Source organism: Salmo trutta, chromosome 16 (genome assembly GCF_901001165.1).
Source record: "Salmo trutta chromosome 16, fSalTru1.1, whole genome shotgun sequence".
NCBI lineage: Eukaryota > Metazoa > Chordata > Actinopteri > Salmoniformes > Salmonidae > Salmo > Salmo trutta.
Genome location: NC_042972.1, coordinates 13035787 through 13050200, shown reverse-complemented (window position 1 = coordinate 13050200; position 14414 = coordinate 13035787). Strand labels below are relative to the sequence as shown.

Sequence of the window (14414 nt, the reverse complement as noted above, 5' to 3'; positions counted from 1 at the left end):
TGAGGGAGATATAAGACTCCAGCTTCAGTGATTTTTGTAGTTTGTTCCAGTCATTGGCAGCAGAGAACTGGAAGGAAAGGCAGCCAAAAGAGGAATTGGCTTTGGGGGTGACCAATGAGATATACCTGCTGGAGTTCGTGCTACGGGTGGGTGCTGCTATGGTGACCAGTGAGCTAAGATAAGGCGGGGCTTTACCTAGAAAAGACTTATAGATGACCTGGAGCCAGTGGGTTTGGCGACGAATATGAAGCGAGGGCCACTCAACGAGAGCATTCGGGTCGCAGTAGTGGGTAGTATATGGGGCTTTGGTGACAAAACAGGTGGCACTGTGATAGACTGCATCCAATTTGCTGAGTAGAGTGTTGGAGGCTATTTTGTGAATTACATCGCCGAAGTCAAGGACCGGTAGGATAGTCAGTTTTACGAGGGTATGTTTGGCAGCATGAATGAACGATGCTTTGTTGCGAAATAGGAAGCCGATTCTAGATTTAATTTTGGATTGGAGCTGCTTAATGTGACTCTGGAAGGAGAGTTTACAGTCTAACCAGACACCTAGGTATTTGTAGTTGTCCACATATTCTAAGTCAGAACTGTCCAGAGTAGTGATGCTGGACGGCCAGGCAGGAGTGGGCAGCGATCGGTTGAAGAGCATGCATTTAGTTTTACTTGCATTTAAGAGCAGTTGGAGGCCACGGAAGGAGAGTTGTATGGTATTGAAGCTCGTCTGGAGGTTAGTTAACACAGTGTCCAAAGAAGGGACAGAAGTATACAGAATGGTGTCATCTGGGTAGAGGTGGATCAGAGAATCACCAGCAGCAAGAGCGACATCATTGATGTATACAGAGAAGAGAGTCGGCCCGAGAATTGAACCCTGTGGCACCCCCATAGAGACTGCCAGAGGTCCGGACAACAGGCCCTCCGATTTGACACACTGAACTCTATCAGAGAAGTATTTGGTGAACCAGGAGAGGCAGTCATTTGAGAAAGCAAGGCTGTTGAGTCTGCTGATAAGAATGTGGTGATTGATAGAGTCGAAAGCCTTGGCCAGGTCGATGAATACAGCTGCACAGTATTGTCTCTTTTCGATGGAAGTTATGATATCGTTTAGGACCTTGAGCGTGGCTGAGGTGCACCAATGACCAGCTCAAAAACCAGATTGCATAGCGGAGAAGGTACGGTGGGATTCGAAATGGTCGGTGATCTGTTTGTTAACTTGGCTTTCGAAAACCTTATAAATGCAGGGTAGGATAGATATACAGTTGAAGTCGGAAGTTAACATACACTTAGGTTGGAGTCATTAAAACTCGTTTTTCAACCACTCCACAAATTTCATGTTAACAAACTAGAGTTTTGGCAAGTCGGTTAGGACATCTACTTTGTGCATGACACAAGTAATTTTTCCAACAATTGTTTACAGACAGATTATTTCACTTATAATTCACTTTATAACAATTCCAGGAGGTCAGAAGTTTACATACACTAAGTTGACTGTGCCTTTAAACAGCTTGGAAAATTCCGGAAAATTATGTCATGGCTTTAGAAGCTTCTAAGAGGCTAATTGACATTGGAGGTGTACCTGTGGATGTATTTCAAGGCCTACCTTCAAACTCAGTGCCTCTTTGCTTGACATCATGGGAAAATCAAAAGAAATCAGCCAACCTCAGAAAAACATTGTAGACCTCCACAAGTCTGGTTCATTCTTGGGAGCAATTTCCAAATGCCTGAAGGTACCACGTTCATCTGTACAAACAATAGTATGCAAGTATAAACACCATGGGACCACGCAGCCATCATACCGCTCAGGAAGGAGAGGCGTTCTGTCTCCTAGAGATTAATGTACTTTGGTGCGAAAAGTGCAAATCAATCCCAGAACATCAGCAATGGACCTTGTGAAGTTGCTGGAGGAAGCAGGTACAAAAGTATCTATATCCACAGTAAAACAAGTCCTATATCGACATAACCTGAAAGGCCGCTCAGCAAGGAAGAAGCCACTGCTCCAAAAGCGCCATAAAAAAGCCAGACTACGGTTTGCAACTGCACATGGGGACAAAGATCGTACTTTTTGGAGAAATGTCCTCTGGTCTGATGAAACAAAAATAGATCTGTTTGGCCATAATGACCATCGTTATGTTTGGAGGAAAAAGGGGGAGGCTTGCAAGCCGAAAAACACTATCCCAACCATAAAGCACGGGGGTGGCAGCATCATGTTGTGGGGATGCTTTGCTGCAGGAGGGACTGATGCATTTCCCAAAATAGATGACATCATGAGGAGGAATATTATGTGGATATATTGAAGCAACATCTCAAGACATCAGTCAGGAAGTTAAAGCTTGGTCGCAAATGGGTCTTCCAAATGGACAATGACCCCAAGCATATTTCCAAAGCTGTGGCAAAATGTCTTAAGGACAACAAAGTCAAGGTATTGGAGTGGCCGTCACAAAGCCCTGACCTCAATCCCATAGAAAATGTGTGGGTAGAACTGAAAAAGTGTCTGCGAGCAAGGAGGTCTACAAACCTGACTCAGTTATACAAGCTCTGTCAGGAGGAATGGGCCAAAATTCACCCAACTTATTGTGGGAGCTTGTGGAAGGCTTCCCGAAACATTTGACCCAAGTTAAACAATTTAAAGGCAATGCTACCAAATACTAATTGAGTGTATGTAAACTTCTGACCCACTGGGAATGTGATGAAAGAAATAAAAGCTGAAATAAATCATTCTCTCTACTATTATTCTGACATTTCACATTCTTAAAATAAAGTGGTGATCCTAACTGACCTAAAACAGGGAATTTTTACTAGGATTAAATGTCAGGAATTGTGAAAAACTGAGTTTAAATATATTTGGCTGAGGTGTATTTAAACTTCCGACTTCAACTGTAGGTCTGTAGCAGTTTGGGTCTAGAGTGTCTCCCCCTTTGAAGAGGGGGATGACCGTGGCAGCTTTCCAATCTTTGGGGATCTCAGATGACACGAAAGAGAGATTGAACAGGCTAGTAATAGGGGTTGCAACAATTTCGGCGGTACCAAGGAGTACCAAGGACTCTGAAGGATCTAGAGTTTCTGTATGGAGGATGGTCTCAAATCTCTTTCTATGTGTTCTCCCACCTCATCAAAAATTATAGGAGACGACTCAGAGCTGTTATCTTGGAAAAGGGAGGGTGTGTTCTCCCACCTCATCAAGCATTATAGGAGACGACTCAGAGCTGTTATCTTGGAAAAGGGAGGGTGTGTTCTCCCACCTCATCAAACATTATATGAGACGACTCAGAGCTGTTATCTTGGCCAAGGGGGGGGGGGGGGGGGGGGGGGGGGGCACAGAGTACTAAATGCAGGGGTGCCAATAATTGTGACATGCATGTTTTTGAACTAAATAATTATTTATTGATGACAATTGTATTTTATTTTAACAATTTTAACTTAAAATGTTAAAGTCATGTTATATTTGGAGAGTCAGATCAAGCTGAGAAACAACAATGACATTTTTCACAGCCTTTTTTGTTAATATTTACCTAGGGTGCCAATAATTCAGGTGGGCACTTCAGAAACTATTCACACCCTTTGACTTATTCCACAGTTTGTTGTGTTACAGCCTGAATTTAAAATGGATTAAATAGAGATGTTGTGTTACTGGCCTATACCCAATACCCCATAATGTCAAAGGGGAATTATGTTTTTCTAAATCCTCACAAATTAATTAAAAATGAAAAGCTGAAATGTCTTGAGTCAAGTATTCAACCCCTTTGTTATAGCAAGCCTAAATAAGTTCAGGAGAAAATAATGTGCTTAACAAGTCACATAAGTTGCATTGACTCACTCTGTGTACAATAATAGTGTTTAACATGATTTTTGAATGACTACCTCATCTCTGTACCTCACACATATAGATAATTGTAAGGTCCCTCAATGGAGCAGTGAATTTCAAACACAGATCCAACCACAAAGACCAGGGTGGTTTTCCAATGCCTCGCAAAGAAGGGCACCTAAAGGGTAGATGGGTAGATGGGTAGATGGGTAAAAATTTTAATTAACAGACATTGAATATCCCTTTGAGCATTGTGAAGTTATTAATGACACTTTGGATGGTGTATCAATACACCCAAGTCACTACAAAGATACAGGCGTCCTTCCTAACTCAGTTGCCAGAGAGGAACAAACATATTGAGTTGAAATTTATTCAATTTTGAGTTTGTCTTCCCAATATTACACTTTATATACATCACAGAAGACTAAAATATAACAAAACTGTTTGACATAGAAATACCACAATTTCGTCAGGTTTTCTAAATAATCTTTATTAATGATTAAATTCGGAAAAATATGAATAACATTCCACCCACAAGGCCAAAGAGGGCGCTTTTGCTCATTGACTGCTTGAAAATCTATGGCAAGATATGAAAATGGTTGTCTAGCCTGTTAGGGATAGGGGGCAGTATTTACACGGCCGGATAAAAAACGTACCCGATTTAATCTGGTTATTACTACTGCCCAGAAACTAGAATATGCATATAATTATTGGCTTTGGATAGAAAATACCCTAAAGTTTCTAAAACAGATTGAATGGTGTCTGTGAGTATAACAGAACTCATATGGCAGGCAAAAACCTGAGAAGATTCTGTACAGGAAGTACCCTCTCTGACCATTCCTTGGGTTTCTTGACTCTCTTTATCGAAAACTTTGGATCTTTGCTGTAACGTGACACTTCCTACGGCTCCCATAGGCTCTCAGAACCCGGGAAAAAGCTGAATGATGTAATTCCAGCCGCTGGCTGAAAAACATTAGCGCCTTTGGTAAGTGGTCTATCAGAGTACAATGAGACTGAGGCGCGTGCACGAGGCGACCCCATGTTTTTATTTTCTCTGTCTTTGAACTAAAACACGGTTTCCCGGTCGGAATATTATCGCTTTTTTACGAGAAAAATGGCATAAAAATTGATTTTAAACAGCGGTTGACATGCTTCGAAGTACGGTAATGGAATATTTAGACATTTTTTGTCACGAAACGCGTCGGGCGCGTCACCCTTCTTTACACTTCGGATAGTGTCTTGAACGCACGAACAAAACAGAGGATATTTGAACATAACTATGGATTATTTTGAACCAAACCAACATTTGTTATTGAAGTAGAAGTCCTGGGAGTGCATTCTGACGAAGAACAGCAAAGGTAATAACATTTTTCTTATAGTAAATCTGACTTTGGTGAGGGCTAAACTTGGTGGGTGTCTAAATAGCTAGCCCTGTGATGCCGGGCTATCTACTCAGAATATTGCAAAATGTGCTTTCACCGAAAAGCTATTTTAAAATCGGACATAGCGAGTGCATAAAGGAGTTCTGTATCTATTATTCTTAAAATAATTGTTATGTTTTTTGTGAACGTTTATCGTGAGTAATTTAGTAAATTCACCGGAAGTTTGCGGTGGGTATGCTAGTTCTGAACGTCACATGCTAATGTAAAAAGCTGTTTTTTGATATAAATATGAACTTGATTGAACAAAACATGCATGTATTGTATAACATAATGTCCTAGGATTGTCATCTGATGAAGATCATCAAAGGTTAGTGCTGCATTTAGCTGTGGTTTGGGTTTATGTGACATTATATGCTAGCTTGAAAAATGGGTGTCTGATTATTTCTGGCTGGGTACTCTGCTGACATAATCTAATGTTTTGCTTTCGTTGTAAAGCCTTTTTGAAATCGGACAGTGTGGTTAGATTAACGAGAGTCTTGTCTTTAAAATGGTGTAAAATAGTCATATGTTTGAGAAATTGAAGTAATAGCATTTCTAAGGTATTTGAATATCGCGCCACAGGATTCAACTGGCTGTTACGTAGGTGGGACGAATTCGTCCCACCTACCCTAGAGAGGCTAGCAATGATCAACAACCAATTTGACAGAGATTGAAGAGTTTTGAAAAGAATAATGGGAAAATGTTGCACAATCCAGGTGTGGAAAGCTCTTAGAGACATATCCAGAAAAACTCACAGCTGTAATCGCTGCTGAAGGTGCTTCTACAAAGTATTGACTCAGGGGTGGGAATACTTATGTAAATGAGATAATACATTTGCAAACATTTTTAAAACATGTTTTCACTTTGTCATTATGGGGTATTGTGTGTAGATGGGTGGGCAAAAAGTATATTTAATCCATTTTGAATTCAGGCTGTAACATAACAAAATGTGGCTTAAGTCAAGGGGTTTGAATACTTTGAAGGCAAAGCAGTGCTCAAGCAGTTTTTCCGAAAAGCTGAGCAAGGGATAAGTTTCCCATTAAAACTGCAGTTGTAGAACATACGAGGACACCAGTCATCTACATTGCCCTGCTGCAGTCTCTTCTCTCTAACAGGATAATGAAGCTCAGTTCATAGACTGATGAATCTGCTACTTCCACAGGGCCCATTCTTGGTAAATATTGTCAATAATGTCAACTGCCAGTTCGGTCTCGGCCTTAAAGCGGCTGAGAAATGTCCAGAAAGAGGATTAAATCAAATGAATTCAGAATATATCTTTCACAGGTTGGCTCATACGGGCGATTGCACAGATTTACATCGTGCATCGTCTTTCTGAGACTAGAGCCAGGTGCCTTCAATAAAAAATGCTGGGGTTGATACACCTCGCCCATGCATCTCAATCCCAGTGGCATCGGCGCAGACGGCGACTCCCTCCGCTGTCAACATGATCTATGCCTTTTATGTCTGTCTAGGTCTAGCGGTGCACGCTAGAGTGACATTTGATGTTTGTTTGTTCGGTGATTGAGGTGCAGAAATAATGCCCACCAAGTTGAGATTCTGCGCTCTGATGAATTGTGTGAGAGGCATATGAGGCGAGAGACAGAGGAAAAAAATATCCTCAGTGATTCAACTGATAAAAACAGAAATTGCAGAAAAAAATGTATCCAGACTGTAATATCACCAGGTGATCAAATCGAAATCACCAAGGAACAAACTCCAAATAGACTTTTAGATTAGATCATGAACCAATCATAAGCAATATGCTTTTGGGGCAATATTTCATTGACTACATTCTTGGCAATCAAGTGGAATGTGAAATTCTAAACAAAGAAATCACACTGAATATTGCGCAATATTTAAATAGTAAGCATTCATACCCCAATGAGTTTATTGAATGTGATTTTCACCAAAGAAATATAATCAGATGTTATTTTTCTGATTTTAACATTATTATGTCCACGCTATTTCACCATGCGTCATATTAGTTATAAGGGAAATGAATCACACTTAAAAGGACGTCTTACATGTTTTTTGAATTACATCTCACATATATACTATTGATTCTTGTTTCAAACACCTGGAGCAGGACTTGATGTGTTTGATGTTTGGAATTCAGCCTTTGTTAGGAATTCGGCTCCTGAGGCCTACATTAACTCAGATCTTTTGTAATGCTGAGGCCTACATTAACATAGATCTTTCGAAAAGCTTGCATGTGAGAGTCTAGAGGACAATAAGTGTCTCTGAATATTTTATGCACAGACTTGAGCCACCTCTTAACCGTATAAGCCTCAAAGGTCCAAGGGCCCACACCGTGAATCTTAAAATAGTGTCTTAAGCTTTTTCATTGAGCATTTGTACCAGAGAAACTATAGCCAATTATCATGTAAGCTTCTTTCACTGTATTACACAAAACACTCCGGACCTCTTACCCCGCCCCCAGGACAGTGCAAATACAAGCCATTGGATGCCAATAATCACCCCAGGACCTGGTCAGTACACTTTCACCCATACAATGCTTAACTGGCTGGGTCGGCTGCCAAAACCCCTGGACGGACGCGCTAACATACTATATCATCTGCATAGTACAGTATAAACCACGAGAAGAGTGCTCTTCAGAATTTCCCTTAAGTCAGCTACAGAGTCTTGTCCCTGTATCTGGGCAAACTACAACCTTTCAGGACTCCTTTGTTCCCACAGTGTGAATAGACGGTTTGACTAACAATTCAATGAGGACTAGAATCTCTAAGAAGATTTATAATTGACATGATTCACTGTCTCCCCTGAGGGATACAACCAATGCTTATTTAAAAAATATATATTTAACCAGGAAAGTCAGTTATGAACAAATTCTTCGTTACAATGACGGCCTAGGAACAGTGGGTTAACTGCCCTGTTCACGGGCAGAACGAAGGATTTTTACCTTGTCAGCTCGGGGATTCAATCTAGCAACCTTTCGGTTACTGGCCCAATGCTCTAACCACTAGGCTACCTGCCACCCCTTATTAAAGCTTATTGACTATTTAACATATTAATTTTTGCATGAGCTGAACATCTGAGTTGTGCACAAATTTCTACACACTGGTCTACTTCTACCCACAGCATATGGTGTCAACTCAAACTTTAGAGCTCAAGCCTAGCCGGCCTTAAATGTAGCTTTGCGAGAGCCGCCGAGAGTGCTCTTTGTATCACGCCTGCTCCCGCTCTCCCTCTCTGGTGCCCTCTACCTATCTTTACACACACCACCAAGACTCTTCCTAGAGCTGGCCACCCGGCCAAACTGAGCAATCGGGGGAGAAGGGCCTTGGTCAGGTAGGTGACCAAGAACCCAATGGTCACTGTGACAGAGCTCCAAAGTTCCTCTGTGGAGATGGGAGAACCTTCAGAAGGATCACCATCTCTGCAGCACTCCACCAATCAGGTCTTTACGGTAGAGTGGCCAGACAGGAATCCACTCCTCAGCAAAAGGCACATGACAGCTCGCTTGGTGTTTGCCAAAAGATTCTCTGGTCTGATGAAACCAAGATTAAACTCTTTGGCCTGAATGCCAAGCGTCACATCTGGAGGAAACCTGGCACCATCCCTACGGTGAAGCATGGTGGTGGCAGCGTCATGCTGTGGGAATGTTTTTCAGCGGCAGGGACTGGGAGACTAGTCAGAATCCAGGGAAAGATTAACGGAGCAAAGTATAGAGAGAGCCTTGATGAAAACCTGCTCCAGAGTGCTCAGGACCTCAGACTGGGGGTGAAGGTTCACCTTTCAACAGGACAATGACCCTAAGCACAGCCAAGACAACGCAGAAGAGGCTTCGGGACAAGTCTCAATGTCCTTGAGTGGCCCAGGAAGAGCCTGGACTTAACCCGATCGAACATCTCTGGAGAGACCTGAAAATAGCTGTGCAGCGACACTCCCCATCCAACCTGACAGAGCTTGAGAGGATCTGCAGAGAAGAATGGGAGAAACTCCCCAAATACAGGTGTGCCAATCTTGTAGTGTCATACCCAAGAAGATTTGAGGCTGTAATCACTGCCAAAGGTGCTTCAACAAAGTACTGAGTAAAGGGTCTGAAAACCTATGGAATTGTGACATTTCAGTTGTTTTTTTAACACATTTGCAAACATTTCTAAGACCGGGTTTTGCTTTGTCATTATTGGGTATTGTATGTAGATTGATGAGGGGGAAAAAAACGATTTAATCCAGTTTAGAATAAGGCTGTAACATAACAAAATGTGGAAAAGTCAAGGGGTCTGAAAACCTTGCGAATACACTGTATAGGGAGTACTAGTACCAGATAAATGTGCAGAAGTACAAAGTATTTGAGGTAGATACAGTTGAAGTCGGAAGTTTGCATACACTTAGGTTAGAGTCATTAAAACTCATTTTTCAACCACTCCACAAATTTCTTGTTAACAAACTATAGTTTTGGCAAGTCGGTTAGGACATCTACTTTGTGCATGACACAAGTAAATTTTCCAACAATTGTCGACAGACACATTATTTCACTTATAATTCACTGTATCACAATTCCAGTGGGGCAGAAGTTTACATACACTAAGTTGACTGTGCCTTTAAACAGCTTGGAAAATTCCAGAAAATGATGTCATGGCTTTAAAAGCTTCTGATAGGCTAATTGACATCATTTGAGTCAATTGACATCATTTGAGTCAATTGGAGGTGTACCTGTGGATGCATTTCAAGGCCTACCTTCAAACTCAGTGCCTCTTTGCTTGGCATCATGGGAAAATCAAATGAAATCAGCTAAGACCTCAGAAAAAAAATTGTAGATCTCCACAAGTCTGGTTCATCCTTGGGAGCAATTAAAGGTACCACGTTCATCTATACAAACAATAGTATGCAAGTATAAACACCATGTGACCACGCAGCTATCATACCGCTCAGGAAGGAGAAGCGTTCTGTCTCCTAGAGATGAACGTACTTTGGTGCGAAAAGTGCAAATCAATCCCAGAACATCAGCAAGGGACCTTGTGAAGATGCTGGAGGAAGCAGGTACAAAAGTATCTATATCCACAGTAAAATGAGTCCTATATCGACATAACCTGAAAGGCTGCTCAGCAAGGAAGAAGCCACTGCTCCAAAACCGCCATAAAAAAGCCAGACTACGGTTTGCAACTGCAAATGGTGACAAAGATTATACTTTTTGGACAAATGTCCTCTCACCCAAAGTATTGTGGGAAGCTTGTGGAAGGCTACCCGAAACGTTTGATCCAAGTTAAACAATTTAAAGGCAATGCTACCAAATACTATTTGATTGTATGTAAACTTCTGAAACACTGGGAATGTGATAATTCTGACATTTCACATTCTTAAAATAAAGTGGTGATCCTAACTGACCTAAAACAGGGAATTTCTACTCGGATTAAATGTCAGGAATTGTGAAAAATTGAATTTAAATGTATTTGGCTAACGTGTATGTAAACTTCAACTGTATGTACCGTGCCTTCAGAAAGTATTCACACCGCTTTACTTTTTCCACATTTTGTTGTGTTACTAAGTGGGATTAAAACTGATTTAATTGTTGGGTTTTTTGTCAATGATCTACACAAAATACTCTGTCAAAGTGTAAGTAAAATTCTAACATGTTTTATTTATTAATGGAAAAACCCCCACTAATACACAGTATCTTGATTAGAGAAGTATTCAACCCCCTGAATCAATACATGTTAAAATCACCTTCGGCAGCGATTACAGCTGTGACTCTTTCTGGGTAAATCTCTAAGAGCCTTCCACACCTGGATTGTACAATATTTTCCCATTATTCTTTAAAAAGATTCTTCAAGCTCTGTCAAGTTGGTTGTTGATCATTGTTAGAAAGCCATTTTAAAGTATTTTGGATAGTGTCAATTTAGTGTCTATATATAGTCTAGTGAGTGTGTGTAAGGGTCAGTGCAAGACAGAGTCAGTGCAGATCGTTCCAGTACCATTAATTGACTACTTAGCAGTCTGGTTATTTAGCTGTCTTATGGCTTAGGGGTAGAAGCTGTCTCGGAGCCTGCTGGTCCAAGAGCCAATGCTCTGGTACCGTTTGCGAGACGGTAGCAGAGCGAACAGTCTATGGATTGGATGGCTGCAGTCTTTGGCAATTTTTTGTCTCTTCCTCTGACACATTTACATTTAAGTCATTTAGCAGACGCTCTTATCCAGAGTGACTTACAAATTACACCACCTGATAGAGGTCCTGGATGGCAGTAGTAGTTTAAAGAATAATAAAAAAATATATAAAATAAACTGTGGTGCAAATTAATGTTATAAACTTATCCTTCTATTTATAGTTATCGCATCAATTCAGGTAATTTATCGCAATATGGATTTTTGCGCATATCGCCTAGCTCCCTGCCATAGCCCTTTAGTCTCTCCATGATAAGCATTATTCACAACAGCCATGATAAACACAGCCATTGATGTTTGATGATGGTGCCTTCTTTTATATGATAGAAGTTCTGACTGGATTCTATTTGTATTTATTATGGATCCACATTATCTGAGGCCAAGGCAAGGCAGCAGCTACTCTTCCTGGGCTCCAGCAACATTAAGGCAGTTTATACAATTTTAAAAACATTACAATACATTCGCAGATTTCACAACACACTGTGTGCCCTCAGGCCCCTACTCCACCACTACCACATATCTACAGTACTAAATCCATGTGTATGTGTGTGTATAGTGCATATGTTATTGTGTGTGTGTGTTATTGACTATACTGAGAGGTATTTTCCTAACCAGCTCTGCTGCTGTTTTAAACATCAAAAGGAACGCGAGGCTATAGGCCACTACACCATGTTGAGAGATCTGAGTGACCTGCTGAGACTATAGCCCACTGCACCATGTTGGGAGATCTGAGACACCATGTTGGGAGATCTGAGACACCATGTTGGGAGATCTGAGACACCATGTTGGGAGATCTGAGACACCATGTTGGGAGATCTGAGACACCATGTTGGGAGATCTGCGACACCATGTTGGGAGATCTGAGACACCATGTTGAGAGATCTGCGACACCATGTTGGGAGATCTGCGACACCATGTTGGGAGATCTGCGACACCATGTTGGGAGATCTGAGACACCATGTTGGGAGATCTGAGTGGCAGCTGCCTGTTCTTGCAGGTGGGCAGAAGCTTGTGGAGGAAAATAGTTTTTTTATCAGCCTGGGAGCTACTAAACATTACTGAGCACAGGAATGTTATTCTCTAGAAGTGATTTTGAAGGGGTTGAACTCCCCTCACCCCCTGCTCTCACTCACACACACACACACACACACACACACACCTTCTCAAGCTCAAACAGGAGTAGGATAGTATTCTCAGAAATACTGTATTTTCTGCTTGAGACCTCAAAAGTCTTGCTCTTCCTACAAGCATGTTTCATCACTGTGTCTGATTGCATGTGCACGCTACAGTTATATATATATATATATATATATATATATATGAGTATTTATATATACAAACAAATGTTTTATTAACTTTTATTTCATCAGGGGAGCCCAATTGAGACCAGGGTCTCATTTTCAATGGTGCCCTGAGTGGTGTACATTAGATAATCCAGTAGCCTAGATGAAAAGGGTGTGTCTCAAAGGGGTTTTGTTGACTTGCTTTCGATTTCGATGACGCAATAAGCAGATAGATCATTGCTTCCCAATCACAAGTTTGAGCCATAACTTTGATTGAGGAATACTCCAAAAAGTCCATGGACAAATCGGAGACATTTTGATGTTGGGAATAATAATTTGTAAACACAGTATTTGAAAGAAAAATCATGTAATAAATAGATTTTCTAATTCAATACGACATATGGACCTTAGCCTACTTGTTTGATGTAGTAGACTGCCATATCATCTTAAATGTCAGCTTTTGGTATGGATTTCAGACTCTGGCTCCAAATCCCCATGGGACTACATTAGACAACATTTCACTCCCATGACATCATGTAACTATTTCACAGTGGTGCTTGAATAACATCAGCTTTTATTTCTATATGAAGAGTTTACTGCATGCCATTATTGCATGGCAGCTTTCACTAAAAGTTACCATGCAGCCTTACCAACTTCGAACTTTCCTGGTAGACTATCTTTACCCTGTCATATAACGTGTTTAGAGAGAGAGTCAGGGCATCAAAATAAAATGTCTAAATAAATACAGTTGCTTGCAACGTTGCACGGGTTATTGGGATACTTTCATGATGAACTGATATGGCTGGTCTTGGTGAGAATAGTTTGTGATGTGTTCTTTCAATAGGTTTTCCGCTGTTAAAATTTAGATCAATAGGCGGAGTCTATCTAGTGCAATACATACAGCAAGAAAACCTTCAACCCAATGACTGACCTTTGAAGAGTTGAAGGTTCGGTGAGGGATAATTTTAGTAGGCTACTTTCAGCATTTACTTTTAGGTAATTCTAATCCAAGTGTCGGGTAGTTTACATAGTTACATTTAGGAAAGGGACCAAATACATGTTTTAGAGTGTTGTTTAATAGCGCACCATGTTGGACTTACCTTTAATACTAATTCCAAGTCCTCCCACATCTTGCTTTGTAACTCTCACCGTGCGCTTAACGTTGGTGATCGTTTCTGGGACGGGAAAGGAGCTGAGGTTGGCTGGGTCTCCATTAATGTCACCGGCGGGAGTTGGGTTGGGTTTCACTGGTTCTTCGGCGACCTCTCCGGGGCTCACGGTTAAAGTCTCCTCCGTAAGTGTGGCTAATACCCGGATCCAACGGTCCACGGTAACTCGAAGTTCCAACAGTCCAGTTTTCTGTGCCTTCATCGTGGCAGCCATGTTCAACACATTCCTGGAATAACTCTATAGACGGGTGGCAGTCGTGTAAAGAGATAGGGGTAAGGCAGGAGACCCAGCCCCCGCCTCCAACTCCCTCTCTCTCTCCTATTCCAAGATGTTTTGCAATATCATACTCGAAAGTTAAGTGAGCACAATTCTTTTCATTAATGAACAAATTTGATGCAGTGTGGTCAACATGTTTTTTGTCGATGAAAATAGTTAATTGTGCTGGACTTTCATATTTCTTCATAAAAACCACAATAAAGTGTTAGAAATCCTTCTACTGACAGACATCCCGATTTAACATGAATCAAAGGCTGCAGTAGCCTACCAAATCAAACTACTCCTAACGATGTTTTTGATGGGTTAAAAAATGTTATCTTATGTTTTAATATTATTGAC

General features: G+C 41.1%; 1 protein-coding gene across 1 annotated transcript in view; it reads right to left on the bottom strand.

Annotated features, from left to right (window-relative positions):
• The window catches only part of LOC115150114 (alpha-1-syntrophin), a 63633-nt gene extending 49518 nt beyond the window's left edge, over positions 1–14115 (bottom strand). Inside the window, exon 1 of the mRNA XM_029693055.1 lies at positions 13730–14115. Coding sequence (XP_029548915.1) covers positions 13730–14012 — 283 coding nt within the window. The 5' untranslated portion in view covers positions 14013–14115. The remainder of the gene's footprint in view (positions 1–13729) is intronic.
• Between the last annotated feature and the right edge of the window lie 299 nt (positions 14116–14414).